General features: G+C 57.8%; 2 protein-coding genes across 3 annotated transcripts; both read left to right on the top strand.

Annotated features, from left to right (window-relative positions):
- Positions 490 to 10193, top strand: TWF2 (twinfilin actin binding protein 2). The gene is made up of 9 exons (XM_013981767.2): positions 490 to 687; positions 4148 to 4225; positions 6819 to 6997; positions 7375 to 7470; positions 7681 to 7785; positions 7901 to 8026; positions 8776 to 8926; positions 9066 to 9187; positions 9581 to 10193. The coding sequence occupies exons 1-9, from the start codon at positions 663 to 665 to the stop codon at positions 9746 to 9748; spliced, it is 1050 nt and encodes a 349-aa protein (XP_013837221.1). The 5' UTR covers positions 490 to 662; the 3' UTR covers positions 9749 to 10193.
- On the top strand, positions 497 to 18043 carry TLR9 (toll like receptor 9). 2 transcript variants are annotated; one of them, XM_005669564.3, is made up of 9 exons: positions 497 to 687; positions 4148 to 4225; positions 6819 to 6997; positions 7375 to 7470; positions 7681 to 7785; positions 7901 to 8026; positions 8776 to 8926; positions 9066 to 9187; positions 14788 to 18042. In XM_005669564.3, the coding sequence occupies exons 1-9, from the start codon at positions 663 to 665 to the stop codon at positions 17875 to 17877; spliced, it is 3972 nt and encodes a 1323-aa protein (XP_005669621.2). In that variant the 5' UTR covers positions 497 to 662; the 3' UTR covers positions 17878 to 18042.

Here is a 23143-nt window from a genome sequence, read left to right as displayed (position 1 = left end):
CACAGACACTGTTCATTTGCGGGCTGTCTAGCAGAAAGTCAGTTTGGGCTCCCACCGTCAGGACGGGGCCTTCAGGCGCGTCGCCTCCAGGTGCCCAGGGCCACAGGAGCCGCCCAAGAAACGTCTCCAAGGAAAGAGATGTCACACAAACACACGGGTGCCCATTCACACACAGAAAAACCCCTTCCCCGCTTCAAGGCCACGCCAGGATGCTACCCATCTGCAAACCCACCTGGCCCCTGACCGGGACTCAGGCTTGCGCGCGCTCATATGGATACGCCCCAGCCACAGACCACTCGGATCCGGGTGTACTGACACACACGTGCATGCGCCCACACATGCTAGGCGGTACGCAGATCGCATTCTCCGCCAGAAACAAGGCAAGCGCAAGCGCGCGGAAACACCACTCAAAGCTCCTCCCTGGGCCCACCTGGAGCCAGGCGCCTACTGCACGCACGCGCGGCCTCGAGTCCCGGCCTCGCCCGTCGGAGGCGGGGCGCTCTGGGGGCGGGTCCTGCGGCACCGCCCGGGAAGCTGCGCGAGGCTGGGAGGCTACCGCCACATCCTCCTCCTCCTTCTCCTCCTCCCGGTCCAGACGAGCCGAGCTGGGTCGTGGCCGAGCCGAGGGCTCTGAGGGCGCAGGCGGAGCGGGGCACGGAGCCATGGCGCACCAGACCGGCATCCACGGTGAGGGCAGATGGCGGACGGACGGGGGGCCGAGGGAGAGTCTGAGGCTGCGCCCCCTCCTGGGCTCCCGGCCCCTGTTTCCGATCCGGCACCAGCCTAGGGAAGCTTCCTGTTCTCTTGCAGCCGTGGGTCGCCTGGGGTGGGCAAATCTTAGTGGGGTGCGGACTTACTGGGCATAGTTGGGGGTGAAGGTATCTCTGTTCCCATCCGGGGGTGGATGTGCCTGTGTGTGCCTATCTATGTATTTTTGTCCCTTTCTGGGAGTGGGTGTACCCGGATGTGCACATCTGAGGGAGTGAGCACGCATGTGCACTTGTATGTACGGACCTGTGTGCACATCTGGATATGACTGCTTGTGTACATCTAGGGTCATTCGTGCACATACAGCAATGTCTTGATTGGACACTGTTGCATGGAACCATCTTTAGACATCAGTGTTTCGTGACTGTATGCACATGTCTGTGGGAGTCTGTGTGTGTGTGTGCACGCACAATTTGAGTGCATCTCAGTGTTCATTTGTTACCATGGATGGGTGTTTGGTTTGTACTGCTTTATGTCTGTGTGAGAAGGGAGCCCCGACCTTTGGCTCCTCCCAGGACCCTCACAAACCAGCCTGGGAAAAACTAAATGGGATGTGGAGAGTCACCAATCTGACCTTGACCTCTGATCTCCTGAGTCTGCCCCAGCTGGTATTGGAAGGTCCCAGCTCCAGGCTGGAGGTAGGAAAGAGGCTCCTGACCCTAGAGATTCCAGGCCAGGTCCTCCTTCAGCCCAGAGCATCAGCCTCCTCTCCCAAATGGCTTGGTTTCCTCCTTATACAGGATGGGAAAGAAGCAATGACCAGGGGCCAGGTGTTCTGACCCTACCCAGGCCTCAATGTCCCCCTGTGTCACTGACCTGGGAGGGCTACCTGGCCTGTGGGGAAGGCCCAGGCTGCTTACCCAGGTAGCCCAGTGGTTTGGCCTTCAGCCATTCCTCCTACCACGCCAGGATCCTCTGCCTGGGGCCATCATCATCGACCAGCCTGACCACCTGGTCTGCTTGCGGTTGTGGCCGCTTGGTGGCTGGCCCTGAGAGGGTTTCCCTGGCCCCGCCCACAGGACCAGAAAAGGCAGAGGTCTGGGTCTGGGCCAGCTACTCTCCAAGAAGAGCTGGAGGGGCAGCTTCATGACTCAGCCCCACAGAAGGGAACAGCCCCTCACTGGACCTGCCCCTTCCTTCCCCTTTGTCTGATCGTTGCTGTCACCTCTAACTGGGAGGGGATCAGAAGTTAGGGCTCCTCCTCCCCTCTCTGGGCTGACCAGTCCTGTGGCCTGGGCCCTCCCTCACTCCCTCATTTCCCATATGCTGAGATGAGCCTGCCTAGGGGAATCTGGGGGCTGAACCCCTTTCCCAGCCCTCCTTCTGTGTGAGGGCAGCCCACTCCTTTCCATTTCTGGCCTGGGGAGGTGGCAGGAGAAATCACCCTGGATGCCCAGGTGCCAGCCCTGACCTGGCTATAAGTGTGGATCTGCTGACCTCAGAGCAGGGCAGGGGAGGGACCTGTAACCTGAGGCTTACTGGGTGGAGGGGTGGGGGGTAAGGCAGCAAGTGGGTGAGAGTAGGGGGGGCATGAATCTTTGATGATTGAGGCTCAGGTATCCCAGGCCTGGCCTCTGGATTATTGATGGTGGCTGAGGAGGCATGGAGGGGGATGTCTCTCCCACTACTGGGGTGTCAGTTTGTCCTGGTAACAATAGAAGCAGTAGGTCTGAGCAGGTGGAAGGAACAGCTCAGCACAGCCTGCCCCGCGTCATTACAGTAACACAAGTTAATGATTATTATTAGGAGAGGCCCCCGTTGCGGAGCACTGTCTCCTATTTACTCCTCAGCATTTGGGGAGTATTAGCCCCGTGTTATAGATGGGTTTGAGGTTCAGTGAGGTCAGAGGTCACACACAGCTACCGGAAAGGTGGAGCCCCAGAATCCAGGCTCTTCATCATGGACCAGCTTGGGGTCCACAGAGGAGCAGCTCTGTCCTGGCCCACTGGGGCTGTGTCCATGCCAGGCTGCTCTGAGCCCCAAGGGCCTGCTGAACTTAGCTGGGACCCTGCCCTCCCAGCAGCCTTGGAGGCTTGTATACAGCCTGAGGTCTCAGGCTCAGGGTCACCCTTCATGCAGGCCACCCGAGGACATGACCAGAGTTTGTTTTCCTAAAGGTCCCCCCGCCCCCGCCACACCCAAGCTGCCCAGTCTGGGCCCTATAAATATTCTCTGACCTCAGCCCTCCAGCTGTGCTCCTGCAGAATTCTCCTGACCCCTGGGCAGCCCCAAGGTCATGCTGGCCTGGTCCTGTGCACCCAGAGGCCCAAGCAGGGCCCTTCCCAACTTAGACCTTGGTTTCCTCATCTGAACCATCAGTGAATCTGTGACTTCTGTGGTTCCCTAGTTCTGACCACAATCCTCACCTCTGTACCTGGGTCCCTATTCATTGGCCATCACCTTCCAGCTCTGTGGCTCAGGGACCAAGACAGGGACTGTTTTGGAGAGTCTCCAAGAGCCATTCCTCTTCCCAGCTGCCGGGGGTAGGGGCTTATCACCCCCTGGTGGGGCTGAGCCAGGGTTGGCCTGCCTCCTCAGGGCCTCTCAGGGTTAGGCAGCCTGGCTGGTGGGCTGGGGCTGGGTATGCATGCATGCATGTGTCAGTGTGTACCTCTGTTTTTTTGGGTACATTTTGTACAGCTTCTCTCTTGCACACATATGTCAGTCACACTCTGCATTTGCCTGTCTGCGAATTTCCTAGCACCCTGGGGACTGTATCTGTGTGTGTGTACATTCGTACATCTAAATGTGTGTGTCCATTCGTACATCTAAATGTGTGTGTCCATTTCTGTTTGACCAGCTGAGAGTGTTTGCGTTTCTGTTCCTCTTTCTGTCGCATAGTGTTTATGTGTAACATTCGCATATGCTGGATTGGTATGTACCTATTGGCACATGCAATGTGCATTGCATGTGTGCATGTGTGTGTGTTTGCATGGGCATGTGTAGACAGACACAGTAATCAGTGCACATTGGGGGCAGTTGTTCATGTATTTCTCTCTGTGGATGTGACAGTCTTGGGAAGGTCCCAGGCCAGCTCAGTGCTGGGCTTTCCTGGGGGGCAGGAGATAGGTGGGGGCCATTCACTCTGGCTGGTTTGGCCTGTCCCAGAGCCCGCCCCCATTCTCGAGTGGGCCGTCCCACCCCTGCATGCCCTGTCAACGGAGCTCTCACAGCCAGCAGGCCGCCCGCCTGCCACCTCTGTTGGCTAAATTTGGGAGCTTGTGTTCAGCGGCTGTCTCGGGTTCCCAGTCACATGGGGGGCCGTATTTAACCCGGCTCCCAGCTCCACCACCAGACCCCCCAGGACGGAGCAGGCCCTGAGTGTCTCTGCCCATTCCCTCTGCCTGCTCCTCCCCCACCATGTTTCTTGTTCTTGTAGCCACCGAAGAGCTGAAGGAGTTCTTTGCCAAGGCACGGGCTGGCTCTGTGCGGCTCATCAAAGTCGTCATTGAGGACGGTGAGTGCCTCCTACGGGCGAGGGCACAGGCTGGTGGCTGGGCCCAGCTGCTTCTCTGGGAGGTGGGGGGATGTGGGTCTTTAGCCCCCTCAGGACCTCAGTTTTCCATCTGGGAATGGGAGATGCCGTGTCGGAGAGTCGGGGGGAGCCACCGTCATTATGCCTGTTGTACAGAGCCGGAAGCGAAAGCTAGGGAGGGAGCACAGAGAGCCCTGCCCAGGGTCCTCCCCGCCTCACAGAGGCTCCGAAGGTATCAGCAGGGCCGATTGGGAGGCTGGGCTGGGTGGGGCGTGGGGGCAGGGGATGACTTAGGACAGGCACTGACCCATGTGGCTAGTGCCACTCACCTTCCTCTGTGGTCGGCAGGCCTGCCTGGCTTGGCTAAGGCCCCGGGGGCATCCTAAGGCGAAGCTGGGGCCCTGCCCTTGGGAAGTGCCCTCACAATGGGGAGGAGGGACACGTGTCAGCCTCTTGGAGAATAGGACCAAGGGATTCCAGGCTTGGCTGGGCTTTGACCTGGACTCTGGGGACCTGGGGCTACCGCAAGGGGAGGTACTGGGGTATAGGGCTTGGGGGTGGGCGAGCTTGAGCTGAGGCTGAAGTGGGAAGTGGCTTTGGGGAGACAGAGGATTAGACTGAGTCTTGAGAGGGCTGGGGGTGGAGAAGTCCTGGGATAGAAAACAGCTGAGGGGCTGTCCCTGGAGGTGAGGGGTGACAGACTCCAGGAGTGTGGGTGGGAGTTCCCACTGTGACTCAGCAGGGTAAGAACCCAACTAGTAGCCATGAGGATGCGGGTTTGATCCCTGGCTCCACTCAGTGGGTTAAGGTTCCAGCATTGCCACAAGCTGTGGCTTAGGTCGCAGATGCAGCTTGGATCCAATGTGGCTGTGTTGTAGGGCGATAGCTGCATGTCTTCGACCCCCAGCCTGGGAACTTCCATATACCGCAGGTGCAGCCCTAAAAAGGAAAAAAAAAAAAAGGACTGGGGGTGGGCCAGACCCCCCACGAATCCTTCCAGCCCTTCTTGGTAGCCATGCCGTAGTAGGCCCTTCTAGGGGCTCCCCAAATGAGTCTGGTACCTATCTGACTGTTCACACATTGAGTTGGGTCAAAGTAGAGTCTGCTCGGTTCCAGAATTCACCCCAGGCTTTAGGGCCAGAGCTGTGCTGGGCTTTGTCCAGGGTCCCCAGATTCAGATATCCTCAGAGGCTGGGTTGGGGTATTGGGGTAGGTCAGGAGTGAAGGATTCTTGGGGTGGTAGCCATAGACCCCCCAGACTCCTCCAAAGAGGTTCACGGACCCCACTTCTCAGCCTTCCCTGTCACCTCCCAAACAGGACATCCCTGTAGACGTTTAGAAGGAGTCTCTCAGTGGGCCCTTATCTCCATTCTGCATTATGCTGTTTGGGCATCTGGGAGTGCCCAGGAGGGTCCAGGCCACCTGACAGGCAGCCACTGCCCATATCCAACTGAGTGTGGTTTGAGCTCCTGATTTTTCTAGAGAAGCCATGAATTCCATTTCTTTAGTGGGAGTTCCACTAATACTTACCAGTTCAAAAAATATTAGCAACAAATTAAACAACTTTGGCAGTGCTGTTGGAGCCCCGCCCGTCTGTGATTGCTGGTCTTCAGCCTTAATCCCATTTGAGTTTTGGGAGGATAGGTGAGGAGGCCAAGGCCAGAGGCAGGCCGCTGGGCTGGGCCTGGCTTGTTGGGGCTCCCAGACAGTCAGGACTCTTGCCTCCATCGGTAGGGCCTGGTGGTCAAGTGCAGGCACCCCCTGGCCAGGTGGTGATTGTTCCCTTACCCCAGTTCTTCCTCCAGCCTGATCCTGTGCACACCCAGGCTGGTGTTGGTGCCACACTAAGGCTCTGTGGGCTGATAGGTAAAGTGTGGGTCCAGCCTTGATATCCCTGTCATCAACTCTGCACCAGCCAGGGAGGTGGCAGGCCTGGTCGGCCCAGGCATTAAGAGGTTGGCTGCTTTTGATTTGTTACTTTTGGGGAAGGGGCTGACAGCTGGTGGATGGCAGCAGGGTACCTGTTTACACAATGTGGCAGTAGCCCTTGTCTCCTTCCTCCCCGTGTGCTTTTACTCCTGCAGATCCCTGTGGCCTCCAGCTGTGACTCCACTGCTCACAGCACGTTTGTTCTAAGAAGGGGGTGCTGAGGTTCTGCTGGAGCCCCAGGCTGAGCAAGGAGGGGGCAGGAGGAGGTGCAGGGAGGCTGTGTACTGAGCAGCTCTGCCGATGGGGCGGGTCCGAGAGTGTGGGTGTCTCTGAGGGGCCGCGCTGTTGGTGGCATTGGGCACACGCTGTGTCTTGGTGTGGTTGTCTGTGTTGGGTCATCTGTGGGCATATTCTTGAGGCCATTTCTGTGCACATGCGTGTGCACGTGTAGAGGCAGTAGTGCATGTTCATTCATTCACTCAGGCACTGGTTCAGTCACACGGACATCCTTCAGGGTCTTGAGGACTCCAGGGGAAGGTGAGGTGGGTAGTCAGGGAGTCTGAGCCACAGCCAGAAGCTGAGGCCAGTTGGCTGAGGTGGGTGTGGAAGATGGCTACTCCTTGGCTCACCTGGCCTCTGCCCCCAGAGCAGCTCGTGCTGGGTGCCTCACGGGAACTGATGGGCTGCTGGGACCAGGACTATGACAGGGCCGTGCTGCCGCTGCTGGATGCCCAGCAGCCCTGCTACCTGCTCTACCGCCTGGACACGCAGAACGCGCAGGGCTTCGAATGGCTCTTCCTCGCCTGGTCACCTGATAATTCCCCTGTAAGTCCTAGGGGCAGGGGCCCAGCCCCAACATCAAAGGAGGGGGGACGCTGGGTCTGGTCAAGGTAACACGGCCCTGCCCTGGGGAGTCTGAGTTGGGAGACATCAGATCTTGTTCCAGGGCATGAGCAAGGAAGGAAGCCTTGTTCTTAGAACCTGGGGTCTCCTAGAGCCTTGTCAGCCTGGCTCTGGGAGGCAGAGATTAGACTGGGCGAGGGCTCCCCCTGCTGTCTGAGCCACCCCACTGCATCCTTGCGTCTATGCTGCGCCCTCTGCTGGGCTCGTGGGCACAAGGAAGTAACCAGGTCCCCACCCAGAGGCTCCCTTATAGTCAGTCCTGCCTGGAGGGGTCTCAAGGTTTGCCCCCTGCCCGTCAGGTACGGTTGAAGATGCTGTATGCAGCCACACGGGCCACAGTGAAGAAGGAGTTTGGGGGCGGCCACATCAAGGATGAGCTCTTTGGGACTGTGAAGGTAGGGCCCCCACCCCCAACCCTGGGGCTGGAACTCACCAGACTGGGGCATGGACCCACAGAGGGTGGGATGTTATTCAGGGTCACCGAACAAGTGGGTGCCAGGTTTGGGGATGAGTGGTGAGGTCTGGGTGAGCATGCTGGGGTGCTCAGTGGGCTTTTGCCAGCACACCCCAAGGTGCTCATATATACCTCTGCATCCCCTGGCCAGGATGACCTCTCCTTTGCTGGGTACCAGAAGCATCTGTCGTCCTGTGCAGCACCCGCCCCGCTGACCTCAGCCGAGAGAGAACTTCAGCAGATCCGTATTAACGAGGTGGGTGCGTTGGACGGGGTGGGCAGAAGCCCTGGCCTTGGCTCTGGATGTGAGAGTGGGGCTACACCTTGGTTTGGGTGGGCAAGGGCTTCACTCACTGTGCACCTGTCCGCAGGTGAAGACAGAGATCAGTGTGGAGAGCAAACACCAGACCCTACAGGGCCTGGCCTTCCCTCTGCAGCCTCAGGCCCAGCGGGCACTTCAGCAGCTCAGACAGAAGATGATCAACTACATCCAGCTGGTGGGTGCCAGTCCCTGCCCCAGGCTCACACACAGGGCATGTTGCATCCACACCCTACTCCTCACACTCATGTACGAATGTGCACCTTCCTGGCCTGTTCACTTTAGCTAACCCGTGTACTTGTGGGAACACGCTGCCCCCCCATCCCTGCCTGTCCCCCTGAGCCACATGTGTAGTGGATGCACTCTCTTCCCTTGCCCTGCCCAGCCCCTGCTCACATGCAGGGACACCTGGGAGACGCTGTCCCTCGTCCTGCCCTCCATACCACGTATGTATGTTACCCCTGGGTTCACCCCTCGGCCTTGAGCCACTTCCTGTCCCAGACTCCTTCATCAGCCCCCCGACCACCCCTTTCCCCTAGCCAGGGTCTCTCTGCCCAGAGGTCCAGCATGTCCCCGGTTCAAGCAGAGTGGCCTCTCCCTTCCAAGCCGTGTCCCCCTGAGAGACCTCCCCTCCGGGGATGGGCCCGCCCAAGGGTGGTGCCTCTGAGATCAGAGCCTTCCCCGCTGCCCTCTCCATCGTCCTTGGCAGGACTTGCTCTGCTAGCAGAGTGATCAACAGGCAGTTAGGGCTGGACCCAGGAGTGGCCTCTTTACAGGGACCCGCATTTTGGGAGGGCCCCTGGGAGGAGGTCTCGGGCGAGAGAGATCACACAGATTTCCAACACCTCAGAGGGGTTCTCAATGGGAAAGGTGGGCCTGGGCTCTCCCCCATGTGGAGCCCTCACGTCTCCCCCTGCCCCTCGGCAGAAGCTGGACCTGGAGCGAGAGACCATTGAGCTGGTGCACACTGAGCCCACGGATGTGGCCCAGCTGCCGTCTCGAGTGCCCCGCGATGCTGCTCGCTACCACTTCTTCCTCTACAAGCACACCCATGAGGGTGACCCCTTGGAGTCTGTGGGTGAGTGGACCCAGTGAGATCCCCGTGCCTGTGCTTGGGCACGAGCAGCATTGGCCTCCCACTGGGCAGGCCTCCCACAGGGGGACGTGAGGCAGTGGGAATCCCAGGCCTGCCTCGTCACCTCCCTGTGCCTCCACAGTGTTCATCTACTCGATGCCGGGCTACAAGTGCAGCATCAAGGAGCGCATGCTCTACTCCAGCTGCAAGAGCCGCCTCCTCGACTCCGTGGAGCAGGACTTCCAGCTGGAGATCGCCAAGAAGGTGGGTGCCCATTCCGTAGGGCCCTGTCACCCTCCATGTGGGGTCATTGGAAGCCCAAGACAAGGGCACATGGACGGGGAAACTGAGGCCCAAGGGGTAATGTGCATAGCCAAGGGCCGCCTAGCTAATTGCTGGCTTGGACAAACCTCAGCTGTGACCCCCATGTCTCTTTCCCGGGGTCTGAAAGGCAGGTTGGGGGTGACAGAGCATGCAAGGCACAGGCCCTGGGCTCCGCTCCTGGAGGTGGCATTTCAAGTGGGGGTCTGGGAGGACTCCCCAGGGCTGGTGCATGAGAGATCAAGAGATTGCCTCAGGAGTGGAGGTAACCAAAGGTAGGGGGTGTCAGGGACCCCGAACCCATGGCATGACCAGCTACTGCCTTGCCCTACACAGATTGAGATCGGCGATGGGGCAGAGCTGACGGCCGAGTTCCTCTACGACGAGGTGCACCCCAAGCAGCACGCCTTCAAGCAGGCCTTCGCCAAGCCCAAGGGCCCCGGAGGCAAACGGGGCCACAAACGCCTCATCCGTGGCCCTGGCGAGAATGGGGATGACAGCTAGGTGACAGGAGCTGAGCCCCACCGGCGTGTGGACTGTGGGGCCGCCCCTACCCCACCCCTACCTTCACCCCCACGGCCACCTCCCTCCTTTCCAGCCTGGGCTCCAGGTGGGGGTTGCCTCCTGTGGGGCAGGAGAGCCGGTGACTAAACATTCTTGCAGCTTCCGAGGGCCACTGGGCTGGCATTTTGTGACTCTCCCCCACTGTTGTCCCCTGCTCTCATCCATGTGTCCAGGGTGTCTGGGGGCCCTGCCCAGCTGGCTTAAGGGGCTGGCTGGGGGGCCTGGCATGAACCTGGCCTCCAGGGAACTGAGACCAGGGTCCCAGCACAGCCCAGAAGGCTTTGGCCATGAGGGGTGAGGTCATTTGGGGCTGAACCAGGGGGTCACTGCAGGACAAGATGGTTGAATGCTGTATTTTTTAAAGAATAAAATATTTTTAAATCAACACCGAGTCTGGCCCTGAAGGACCACCTCTGGCCCTGGGGCTGGGAAGGCCCTGGATGGAGAATTGCCCCCTCCCAAAGCTGAAGGGGCCTGTTGCCTGCTAGGTGGAGCTCCAGCCCTCCTGGCTGCAGGTGTATAGGGAAGCGCGAGCGTGTGTGTGTGTGTGTGTGTGTGTGTGTGCGCGCGCGTGCGTGCGTGCGTGCGTGTGTGTGTGTGTGTGTGGTCTGTGTGTGTTTGACAGCACAGCCTCAGAGAGGCTCCCATCGCTCGGTGCCAGAAGCAGGCCCACCTCTGCGGTGATCTGGGGGATCTGGGTGGATTCACTTTCCGTGGCTGCTGCAACAAGGTAGCACAAACTTAGTGACTTAAAACCACGAATGTTTATTCTCAGTCTGAAATGAGCTTTACAAGGCTAACATCCTGGTGTTGGCAGTTCTGGTTTCTTCTGGAGGCCCCAGGGGAATCTGTTTCCTTGCCTTTTCCAGCTCTAGAGGCCGCTTGCCTTCCTTGGTTTGTGGTCCTTCCCTGTGTCTTGAGTGCCAGGGGAATAGCATTTTTCTCTCTGATTCTGCTTCCGGGGTCACATAGCCATCAGTAGTCAAATCTCCTCAGCCTCTGCCTTATACGGTCACTTGTGATTGTATTCAGATAATCCAGGACACTCTCTGCATCTCAGATCCTTAACTAAATCCCGCCTGCAAAGTCCCTACCATGTAAGGAAACATGTTCACAGGTTCTGGGGATCAGGACAAGAACCTCCTTAGGGACCCGCCACACTGGGTGAGCTCTGCCCACAAGCTGTGGTTGCTGTGAGGTTGGGGCATGGCAGCTGTGTGTGGACATCTGGATCTTGGTGCCTTCAGACTGTGTGTGTACCTGCAGCTGTCTGTACCTCTCCTAGGTACTTGTGTTCCTGCCCTGAGGGGCCTGGGTCCCTGGTCCCAGGGACTTTGGGAGTATCTCCCACTGGCTGGGGGTTCAGTAGGAATTTTATTTATTTATTTATTTTTTTGTCTTTTGTCTTTTTGTTGTTGTTGTTGCTATTTCTTGGGCCACTCCCGAGGCATATGGAGGTTCCCAGGCTAGGGGTCGAATCGGAGCTGTAGCCACCGGCCTACGCCAGAGCCACAGCAACGCGGGATCCGAGCCGCGTCTGTAACCTACACCACAGCTCACGGCAATGCCGGATCGTTAACCCACTGAGCAAGGGCAGGGACCGAACCCGCAACCTCATGGTTCCTAGTCGGATTCGTTAACCACTGCGCCACGACGGGAACTCCTCAGTAGGAATTTTATTCTGTGCCTCTGAGAAGTGGGTGGGAGACCCCTCCCAACCCCCCCCATCCCAGGTGGGAGGTGTGCAGGGGAGGGAACTTATGGGGCTGGTGATGGATTCAGATGCTGTATGGGCACTATCTTTTTATCGTGAGAGTATCTTGGATTGGGACTCAGAGCAGGGTCCCAGCCTTGGGGTCTTACTTAGCTGCTGCCAAAGCCCTTAGAATTGTAAGAGAACCGGATCCCTACCGAGCCAGGATCCTGAGAAGGAGGCCTGTCCTTTCCCACCCCAAACTCTGGTTCCCAGGTAGGCAGGAAGACAGTGCCATCGCCCCCACGCTGCTACACCACCTGGGCCCATGAACCAGCTGGATGCCTGGCAGCTTGGAGCCTGCCTGCCGTGATACCCACCCAGAAGCCTGCCCTGGCCATTCCCCACCCCTGGCAACAGAAGCGCTATTTGTTTGTTCACTTATTCAGGCATTGCTCAGAGATACTTGATGCTTGCCCAGGGCTGAGGGCTGGAGACTCATGGACTCAGCAAATATTGAGCACCTACTGTGTGCTGGGTACTGTGCTGGGCTCTGGGGATAGATTCTTGCCCTCAAGTAGCTGACATTCCAGCAGAGGAATAAGAGAATATACAAGAAACTGCAAAATCAATGATGTGGTGTGTTAGCAAGTGGCAACTATCACGACAATGTAGGTAAAACAGTTCAGGAGGGAGTTCCCTTCATGGCTCTGTGGTTAGTGAACCTGACTAGTATCCATAAGGATGCGGGTTCGATCCCTGGCCTCGCTCAGTGGGTTAATGATCCAGTGTTGCCCTCTGCTGTGGTGTAGGTTGCAGACATGGCTTGGATCCCACATTGCTGTGGCTGTGGGGTAGGCTGGCGGCTACATCTCTGATTCGACCCCTAGCCTTGGAACTTCTGTTATGCTGTGATGCGCAGCCCTAAAAAGACGAAAAAAAAAAAAAAAAAAAAAAGCTCAGGAGTATCCAATCCAGGGTAGGCTTTTATTTTATTTTATTTTATTTATTTATTTATTTTTGCTATTTCTTTGGGCCACTCCCGCAGCACATGGAGGTTCCCAGGCTAGGAGTCGAATCGGAGATATAGTCACTGGCCTACACCACAGCTCACAGCAACGCCGAATTGTTAACCCACTGAGCAAGGGCAGGGACCGAACCCGCAACCTCATGGTTCCTAGTCAGATTTGTTACCCACTGCGCCACGACGGGAACTCCCAGGGTAGGCTTTTATAAGAAGGTCAGAGCAGGCCTCACTAAGAGGGTGACTGTAAGCCAAGACATAAAGGAGGTGAGGGAAGTGTTCTTGTCGTGGCTCAGTGGAAATGGAATCTGACTATTATCCATTAGGACTCAGGTTTGATCCTTGGCTTCGGTCCTTGGGTTAAGGATCCAGAGTTACCATGAGCTGTGGTGTGAGTCACAGATATGGCTCGGATCTGGTGTTGTTGTGGCTGTGGCATAGGCCAGCAGCTATAGCTCTGATTTGACCCCTGCACTGGTCAAGGTGAGAGGTGACAGCAGCTCAGACCAGGCTGGCAGACAAGAAGGTGGTGGGCAATGGGCGGATTCTGAAGGTGGAGCCAGCAGGACTTGCTGAGGGTCTCGGGTCACCTTGAGGCTTTGGGCCTGAGTGGTCTGTTCCAATCACCTGGGTCAGAGGTGCGTCTGGGGAGGATGAAGCAGGAGGTACCAGCTGGCCTGGCAGTAATGTTTGTGCTCTGATGGTGCCCTGGGAATGCAGGGAGGAAGCTGCGGTGGGAGCAGGTGAACCTGTGCGGGTTGGGGCTGCCTCCACCCCCCCAGGCTCCACATGGCACACAAAGCTCTGGGGATGGGGCCGCAGGGGCAGGAAAGGGCAGTGGGGGAGCTGCTGGCCTGTGTGCTGCCTGGAGGCAGAGGCTGAGAGGGCTGAGCCTGGAGGGTGAGAGATTCCTCTTGGGATGGGAGGACCCTGGCGTGGGTGTCAGCATGCCCACCCGGTCTGGCATTGCCCCTAATTCCAATCTCTCGCTGACTTTAGACTGGTTTCTGGGCCTTCATTTCTACCCAAGGACAGGTGTGAGGCCCTTGCCACGTGGAGGATCGTTAGGACAGGCCGGGGGTGGGGGAAGGGGGAGTGGAAAGAGGAAGGGGTGAAGGGGCAGTCTGCCACCTGACTATGTAAATGCCTTCTGACTCATTGCATCCCCCTCCCCCCCACCATGGGATGCAGATGAGGGGCGGGGTGGGGGGTGGCGGAAGGGGGCTACTAGGTTATTGTGAAATTCTCACTTCCTCTGTTCTCTGAGCTGCCACCACGGGAAGGGGCTGAGAGCACGAACATCCTTCACTGTAGCTGCTGCCCGGTCTGCCAGCCAGACCCTTTGGAGAAGACCCCACTCCCTGTCATGGTAGGACCAATTGCAGCCCTCAGCCCCCAGGGAAGGGGACAGTGGGAAGTGGCAGGGAGAAAGTTGGGCTTGGTGGCTCAGACTGTGATGAAAGTGGCTGTACTCAGGTGGCTCTGGGGACAATCACTGAACCCTGAAGACATCAGAGCAGAAGACCTTCTCTGAGCCATTAGACCCAAACCCATTGTTTGGGTGATGAGGCTGGGACCTAGAGCGCTGGGCTGCAAGGGAAGTGGATACCCAGGGCTGGGCCCATCTGCCCTTTGCTGCCCAGCCTCCCCTCCAATCCCTTCCGACCCCCAGCAGGTTAAGTGTTTGGGCTGGAGGGAAGTGGGCAGAAATAGGAAAGAGCTGGGCATGGCCACCCTGGTCAGGGGCCCTGGGTAGTAATCAGCCTGAACCCCAGCAGGAGACCTTCATCACCACCTCTTGGCCAGGTGGAGAGGGAGGGGTTGGGGGAGCCTGGTAAGAGTGCAGAGGAGCCTTTTCAGGGGGTTAGAGGGAAAGGAAGGTGTCCACTTGCTCGGGAGGAAAGAGAAATGGTTTCCAAGGAACAGAAGGGGAAGGGGGGCGAGCCTGGGGGGCCTGTTGACCACCTACCTGGCTCTGCTCTCCAGCTGGGGTTTGGTTATCAATGAACGCTCTAGGTCATGCATCTGGCTGGTTTCCAGGTCTCAGGACCCGTTCTGATTCCTTGTTCTGAGTAAAGGCTGTCTCAGACCTGAGTTCAAGTTCCCCATGGGCCTTGGAGTTGGGACATGCGCTGGGCAGAGAAACAGGAACCACCCTGGAGCGCTGGGAGGGAGGGGGCTGGAGCCCTGCTGGGAGACACCCCCCAAGTTCAGCGGAGGTGGAGTTGTGGCCATGTACTCATATGGTGCCCACCCCCACAGGGCCCCCGCTGCACCCTGCACCCCCTTTCTCTCCTGGTGCAGGTGACAGCGCTGGCTGCGGCTCTGGCCCAGGGCAGGCTGCCTGCCTTCCTGCCCTGTGAGCTCCAGCCCCACGGCCTGGTGAACTGCAACTGGCTCTTCCTGAAGTCCGTGCCCCACTTCTCGGCGGCAGCGCCCCGGGCCAACGTCACCAGCCTCTCCTTACTCTCCAACCGCATCCACCACCTGCACGACTCCGACTTCGTCCACCTGTCCAGCCTACGAACTCTCAACCTCAAGTGGAACTGCCCGCCGGCTGGCCTCAGCCCCATGCACTTCCCCTGCCACATGACCATCGAGCCCAACACCTTCCTGGCCGTGCCCACCCTGGAGGAGCTGAACCTGAGCTACAACAGCATCACGACCGTGCCTGCCCTGCCCGACTCCCTCGTGTCCCTGTCGCTGAGCCGCACCAACATCCTGGTGCTAGACCCCACCCACCTCACTGGCCTACATGCCCTGCGCTACCTGTACATGGATGGCAACTGCTACTACAAGAACCCCTGCCAGGGGGCGCTGGAGGTGGTGCCGGGTGCCCTCCTCGGCCTGGGCAACCTCACACATCTCTCACTCAAGTACAACAATCTCACGGAGGTGCCCCGCAGCCTGCCCCCCAGCCTGGAGACCCTGCTGTTGTCCTACAACCACATTGTCACCCTGACGCCTGAGGACCTGGCCAATCTGACTGCCCTGCGCGTGCTTGATGTGGGGGGGAACTGCCGCCGCTGTGACCATGCCCGCAACCCCTGCAGGGAGTGCCCAAAGGACCACCCCAAGCTGCACTCTGACACCTTCAGCCACCTGAGCCGCCTCGAAGGCCTGGTGTTGAAAGACAGTTCTCTCTACAACCTGGACACCAGGTGGTTCCGAGGCCTGGACAGGCTCCAAGTGCTGGACCTGAGTGAGAACTTCCTCTACGACTGCATCACCAAGACCACGGCCTTCCAGGGCCTGGCCCGACTGCGCAGCCTCAACCTGTCCTTCAATTACCACAAGAAGGTGTCCTTTGCCCACCTGCACCTGGCACCCTCCTTTGGGCACCTCCGGTCCCTGAAGGAGCTGGACATGCATGGCATCTTCTTCCGCTCGCTCAGTGAGACCACGCTCCAACCTCTGGTCCAACTGCCTATGCTCCAGACCCTGCGCCTGCAGATGAACTTCATTAACCAGGCCCAGCTCAGCATCTTTGGGGCCTTCCCTGGCCTGCTGTACGTGGACCTATCGGACAACCGCATCAGCGGAGCTGCAAGGCCAGTGGCCATTACTAGGGAGGTGGATGGTAGGGAGAGGGTCTGGCTGCCTTCCAGGAACCTCGCTCCACGTCCACTGGACACTCTCCGCTCAGAGGACTTCATGCCAAACTGCAAGGCCTTCAGCTTCACCTTGGACCTGTCTCGGAACAACCTGGTGACAATCCAGTCGGAGATGTTTGCTCGCCTCTCACGCCTCGAGTGCCTGCGCCTGAGCCACAACAGCATCTCCCAGGCGGTCAATGGCTCTCAGTTTGTGCCGCTGACCAGCCTGCGGGTGCTGGACCTGTCCCACAACAAGCTGGACCTGTATCACGGGCGCTCGTTCACGGAGCTGCCGCGCCTGGAAGCACTGGACCTCAGCTACAATAGCCAGCCCTTTACCATGCAGGGTGTGGGCCACAACCTCAGCTTCGTGGCCCAGCTGCCCGCCCTGCGCTACCTCAGCCTGGCGCACAATGACATCCATAGCCGAGTGTCCCAGCAGCTCTGTAGCGCCTCACTGTGCGCCCTGGACTTTAGCGGCAACGATCTGAGCCGGATGTGGGCTGAGGGAGACCTCTATCTCCGCTTCTTCCAAGGCCTAAGAAGCCTAGTCTGGCTGGACCTGTCCCAGAACCACCTGCACACCCTCCTGCCACGTGCCCTGGACAACCTCCCCAAAAGCCTGAAGCATCTGCATCTCCGTGACAATAACCTGGCCTTCTTCAACTGGAGCAGCCTGACCCTCCTGCCCAAGCTGGAAACCCTGGACTTGGCTGGAAACCAGCTGAAGGCCCTAAGCAATGGCAGCCTGCCATCTGGCACCCAGCTGCGGAGGCTGGACCTCAGTGGCAACAGCATCGGCTTTGTGAACCCTGGCTTCTTTGCCCTGGCCAAGCAGTTAGAAGAGCTCAACCTCAGCGCCAATGCCCTCAAGACAGTGGAGCCCTCCTGGTTTGGCTCGATGGTGGGCAACCTGAAAGTCCTAGACGTGAGCGCCAACCCTCTGCACTGTGCCTGTGGGGCGACCTTCGTGGGCTTCCTGCTGGAGGTACAGGCTGCCGTGCCTGGGCTGCCCAGCCGCGTCAAGTGTGGCAGTCCGGGGCAGCTCCAGGGCCATAGCATCTTTGCGCAAGACCTGCGCCTCTGCCTGGATGAGACCCTCTCGTGGAACTGTTTTGGCATCTCGCTGCTGGCCATGGCCCTGGGCCTGGTTGTGCCCATGCTGCACCACCTCTGCGGCTGGGACCTCTGGTACTGCTTCCACCTGTGCCTGGCCTGGCTGCCCCACCGAGGGCAGCGGCGGGGCGCAGACGCCCTGTTCTATGATGCCTTCGTGGTCTTTGACAAAGCTCAGAGTGCTGTGGCCGACTGGGTGTACAACGAGCTGCGGGTGCAGCTGGAGGAGCGCCGTGGGCGCCGCGCACTGCGCCTGTGCCTGGAGGAGCGAGACTGGTTACCTGGCAAGACGCTCTTCGAGAACCTGTGGGCCTCAGTCTACAGCAGCCGCAAGACCCTGTTTGTGCTGGCCCACACGGACCGTGTCAGCGGCCTCTTGCGTGCCAGTTTCCTGCTGGCCCAGCAGCGCCTGCTGGAGGACCGCAAGGACGTTGTAGTGCTGGTGATCCTGCGCCCCGATGCCTACCGCTCCCGCTACGTGCGGCTGCGCCAGCGCCTCTGCCGCCAGAGTGTCCTCCTCTGGCCCCACCAGCCCCGTGGGCAGGGCAGCTTCTGGGCCCAGCTGGGCACAGCCCTGACCAGGGACAACCACCACTTCTATAACCGGAACTTCTGCCGGGGCCCCACGACAGCCGAATAGCACTGAGTGACAGCCCAGTTGCCCCAGCCCCCCTGGATTTGCCTCTCTGCCTGGGGTGCCCCAACCTGCTTTGCTCAGCCACACCACTGCTCTGCTCCCTGTTCCCCACCCCACCCCCCAGCCTGGCATGTAACATGTGCCCAATAAATGCTACCGGAGGGCCAAGAGCTAACCCTGAACTCACTGGAGGTGTGGCTGGGAGGAAAGAAGGGAGAATTCTCCACACCTTCCTAAAATGAAGAGGGGCAAGAGGTGATTTGGAGGTAATTGTCATGAGGGAAATGGAGGGCCCAGAGGGCAAAGGGTCTGCGGTAGAGGGAAGTTGCTAAGGGCAGCTGTGTTCACTAGCATCTTTTCAGTGGAGTCTGAGGAACATCACTGAATGTGGTCTTGGTCCTTCCCAGAGAGCAGGCTGGGTCTCCTGCCCCTTTCAACCTCTCCCTGAATGCCCAGCCTTACTGGGCTCATCACAACCTCTGTTGTAATTGGCCTTAGGATCTGCCTCACTCACCTGCCGGAATGAATTTCCCTTGAGGCCAGAGAACTTGCAGGCCGGCTCCATTTCTGACGGCCTGGCCACCAGATTCCTGGGAGGCCCGGGCCCTGAGGAATGTTCACTCCTAAATAGATGGGGAAAGATTTTCAGCAAGTTCAGAGGAGGTGATTGCGCCCTCTGGTGGCCATGTCTGTGCTGCACCCAGGAGGCTGGCCCGGGTTGCAGAATGGAAGGTTCTTGGCTTTATCCTGGCAGCACCAAGCTGAAAGCCACAAACGATTTGAGAGTGCGCTCACAGTTCATCCCTTTCTGTTTCCACCTAGAGTGCATGCTGGGTCTCTCTGTTCTGACTTCAAAGGGAAGCCCAAGTGAGCCACCATCTGGCTACAAATGTGGGGCCCCTTTCCCTGGCCCTGCCTGTCACAGCTGACTGCATTTAAGTGAGGCTTATAGCCACATCTGACCAGGACGGAGTATTTGTGTGTTTCTAGTTTTGATAGTAGATTTCAGGATAATGCCTAGAGCCTCGATGACCAAAGTTTGGAGACAGGCTGTTGTTGGGTCCTGTCAGGCTTGGAGCCCTTGACGTGTTTCGCCCAGGCCAGCTGTTTCATCATCCTCACAGTTAAACTTGCCCTTTAAGGAACAGAGGAGACACGTGTAGCCTGACAGTCTGAGCTGGGAACTGGGGCCTGGGGCACCAGGAGTGTGGAGACAGCGTAGCTGGCCCCAGCCAGTTTGGGGCAGCTCTAGCTGCTCAGGGCCTCTGGGCTGGAAAGCTGGAGCTCCTGCAGAATTGACTAATCTTGCAGCCTGATTGTGGGAAGCTGTGGTGGGGGCAGGGGCTGCTTTTGCCTCCCTATCGGCCACAGCTGGGAGAGAAGTATAGCCCTCCTTCCCTTTTCTGACCTGGGTACAGGGTCTCTTGCAGGGGGCTGGCATGCTCTGTTAGCTGTCTGTCTGAAAGAAAGGCAGAGGAGGGTCTCTGACCTACTGGGCAGAAGCCCCACTTTGGCTTCTGGAGGAGCAGGGTGAAGGTAGAGCATGGTCCTATGCATGTCCTTGGCCCATGCCTGGGGAGAAAAGGAAACAAAAAACATCTTATCCCCAGGCTGGAGTCTTTGGGGAGGCCCCTGCTGAGTGGCTCTGAGGCCGCTCTGGCCACATCCAGAGCAGGAGCAGGAAGTAGGGCCCTGTCCCGGGCACCACAGTTTGCATGTGGGAAGCACAATTTGCTGGTCTCAGATCAACAGAGTCTGCCCTTGGGCAGCTCCCAGCCAGAACCTCTGTGAACACGTTACTCACTTATGCTCACAGTCCTGGTTCTTGTGGGACTACAGATTCAGAAGAAGAGCATTTTGGAGATGAAGCATGGGGGCTATGGTAGGAAGACTGTTAGACTCAGCTTAAGTGATTTTCAGGGTCCATGACACTTGGTTCAGCCTGCAGGGAAAAGCTCTACTCTCCTCTATGGGGTCAGGGGGCAGAGCCACTACCCCAGGCCCTGCAAGAAGCTCTAGGAGCTGGGCTCTAGTGGGGCTGGGTGGGAGGCACTGTGCTCAGGAAGGGTGCTCTGGCTAGCTCCCCGCCCCCTTCTCCACACTGCTGGGCATGCTCACCTGTTAACACCACCTGCAGCACAGCTCTGCAAGGCTGGGGAGGAGATGGGGCTCAGGTCAGATTACCTGGGGTGATCACCAGCTCTGCCATTTGGGTTATCCTGGGCAGGGGACCTCCCCTGTGGAGCCTCAGTTTGTTCATCTGCAGGTGGGCATGGCCAGAGTTATTGTGCAGGCTATGGAAGGATTCATGGATTATATACATGTGTGAGGTCTGGGAAACCTCACAGGTCCTGGGTGGTCATTATTAGGGAAGGGGCATATGCTGAGGACAATCAGCAGATGTGACTTTGAGAGGTTCTTTCTCCACCCGGAGATTGATCCTCCTGAGTCAGGGACCTTCCCAGAACCCTGATCAGGGCTCAGAGGCGCAGAAGCTGGGAGCAGGACCGTGTGTCCACAGACCCTGGTGTTGCCTCCTTGTGCTTTTTGCCATTAGGGAGTGAGTGCCGGACAAGTAGAGGTCTGGGCACAGGACTTAGGAAAACTTGATGGGAAGAAACGTACATGTGAGGAAATTCTACCTGCTGGCATTTTAGGCTACAGCTCTTCCCCCCACCCCCAAGGACTCTTTATTTAATGCCTTAGGCTTCTAACTGTTCTTGGGCAACTTCCATGACATCATATATTTTCACAGCTGAATTCTTATTAGAAGCCAAGCTGCTCATTTGTAAGCAGTTCATAAATCCCATCTACTTCCTGCAGAACATTCCTTCATCTTTTGTTCTCAACCTTCAATAGCCGTGAGAAGTTGTGCTGATAACCTTGTTGACCCTGTGGGAAAGAAGGTGGGTCTTGCTCAGCATTCAGAGGGAAGAAACTGGATCCAAGGTGGAGGGGAAATTGCACTGGGGGGAAAGGAGGTGGAGGGAGTTCCAGGCGTGGGAACGTGAGGGACAATGGAAAGGCCCTGAAAGCTCTCTAGCAGAGCTGGGAAAGCTGAGGGAGGCATGTTTCCTGAGCAGAAAGGAACCGCGTGGTGGTTCCCAGGGGATGTGACTTCCATCATGCCCTGCGGCTGCCTGGGTGTGTGGCTCTATCTGATGGGACCTGGACTTGGCGACCTCTCTCAGTGCCCACCCCAGCCTCTTGGGCAGTGGTGGAGCCCAGCTCGGTCCGGAAAGGAGCTAGCATCCGCCTCTCTAGAGCTGAAAGATGGTGGGGTCAGGAGACGGGCCCTCCAACTCTTTGGTGTTTCTTCAGCTCAGCTATTCTTTCTGGCACAGTAGCCTTGGGTGTCCTCCATGGTCCTGGTTTTTTGTTTTTTGCTTTTCAGGGCCGCACCCACGGCATAGGGAAGTTCCCAGACTAGGGGTCAAATTAGAGCTACAGCTGCCGGACTAGCCACAGCCACAGCAACACAGGATCCAAGCCGCATCTGTGACTTATACCATAGCTCATAACAACTCCAGATCCCTAACCCACTGAACAAGGCCAGGGATCAAACCCACATCCTCATGGATATTAGTTGGGTTTGTTACCACTGAGCCACATGGGGAACTCCCCCTGGGTCCCTGTTATGGGCTGAATGTATCCTCCCATCAGTCGAAGCCCTAACCCCCAGGTGATAGCAGTTGGAGTTTAGGCCTTTGGCAGGTAATTAGATTTAGATTAAGGCACAGGGCACACCCTTCATGGTGGGATTAGTGTCTTCCTCTTCTTAAGAAGAGGAAGAGGGAGGCATTCCCATTGTGGGCTCAGCAGAAATGAACCTGACTAGCATCCATGAAGACGCAGTTTCCATCCCTGGCCTCGCTCCATGGGGTAAGGATCTGGCGTTGCCCTGAACTGTGGTGTAGGTTGCAGATGCGGCTCGGATCCCACATTGCTGTGGCCATGATGTAGACTGGCAGTTATAGCTCCAATTCGACCCCTAGCCTGGGAACCTCCATATGCAGCAAGCGCAGCCCTAAAAAAAGACCAAAAAAAAAAAAAAAAAAAAAAAAAAGAGGAAGAGGGAAAGGACATGCACTCAGTGAGCAGACAGCTGTCTGCAAGCCAGGAAGAGGGCTCCCACCAGGCACCAAAACTGATGGTGCCTTGACCTCCAGCCTCCAGAACAGTGAGGACACGTCTCTCTGTGGTCTGTGGTGTTTAGTTATAGCAGCCTGAGCTGAGACAGTCCCCTTTCTTTCACTCAGCACATTTGCTCAGCATCCAGTGTATCAGGTACTGTGCACAGTGTTGAGGAGACAGGGTTGAGAACAACAGGGAAAGCATCAACAGGGGTGGCGACCAGGGGTTTGAAGGGCAGCCAGGGACAGGGGGTGGGGGAGGCCAAGCGATGGTGAGAACTCAGGAGGGGCTGCCTTGGCCTGGGGTCCGGGGAAAGTCTCTCAGACCCCTGTCCTGTGTGAAGAGAGGCAGCTACACCACAGTTCAGGGAAGGGGAATCCAGGAGAGAAACAAGGGCCAACATCAAGGCCTGGAAGCTTCTTGGGCAGCTGAGACCCAAGCGCATGCGCCCGCCCACACGTGAGGCAGCATGAACAGGTAAGGGTGGGGTGGGGATGAGCTTGGAGAGCTGGATGGGATCCTGACCCCCAAGAATGCTGTCAGCTCCCATGACCATCTAGAATTTAATGAGTGCCACTGGAAGACCCCAAAAAGTTTTCTGCAGGGGAGGGAATTTATATTTTTAAACCTTCTCTCAGGCTGCTGTGTGGGGTTGAGACCAGGGTTGATGCCAGTGTGATGGTAGCAGTGGAGGTGACGGGAAGTGGCCTGGCCTGAGATAGATGTACCTTCAAGGTAGAGCGGACAGGACCTGTTAACAAGTCTCACATGAAGGGAAGACAGAGCTGACTTCCACATGTCAGGCTGGAGTAACTGGGTAGACGAGGGGAAATGAGGGGACGGGCAGTGGGGGAGGAGCGGGCAGACCCAGGGTCCCTCAGGAGCCATGTGGGGCCTGTGCTTGCTTGCGACCTACAGCTGGAACTGAAGACCTGGGGTGGGGGGCGGGAAGGGTTAAGTTATGTAGGAACCCAATGGGTGCCCAACATTCAGAGAAGGACCAGCTCAGGAAGGACTAAGAAAATCAGGAAAGGTGAGTGGCATGGAAGCTTAGAGAAAGCTGTAAAAAGGCCAAAGACAACAAACCACCTCAAATACCACTGGGCGATCCAGTGAGGGAAAACAAAACGGGCCA

The sequence above is a fragment of the Sus scrofa genome, chromosome 13 (genome assembly GCF_000003025.6).
Source record: "Sus scrofa isolate TJ Tabasco breed Duroc chromosome 13, Sscrofa11.1, whole genome shotgun sequence".
NCBI lineage: Eukaryota > Metazoa > Chordata > Mammalia > Artiodactyla > Suidae > Sus > Sus scrofa.
This window is presented reverse-complemented; position numbering and strand designations above follow the sequence as displayed.

Coding starts and splice junctions, on each gene's coding strand:
- TLR9 (XM_005669564.3), top strand. CDS start 663: ATGGCGCACCAGACCGGCATCCACG. Junction 8,027..8,775: donor TGATCAACTACATCCAGCTG/GTGGGTGCCAGT, acceptor GCCCCTCGGCAG/AAGCTGGACCTGGAGCGAGA. Junction 9,188..14,787: donor AGCTGGAGATCGCCAAGAAG/GTGGGTGCCCAT, acceptor CCACCCCCACAG/GGCCCCCGCTGCACCCTGCA.
- TWF2 (XM_013981767.2), top strand. CDS start 663: ATGGCGCACCAGACCGGCATCCACG. Junction 7,786..7,900: donor AGCAGATCCGTATTAACGAG/GTGGGTGCGTTG, acceptor ACCTGTCCGCAG/GTGAAGACAGAGATCAGTGT. Junction 8,027..8,775: donor TGATCAACTACATCCAGCTG/GTGGGTGCCAGT, acceptor GCCCCTCGGCAG/AAGCTGGACCTGGAGCGAGA.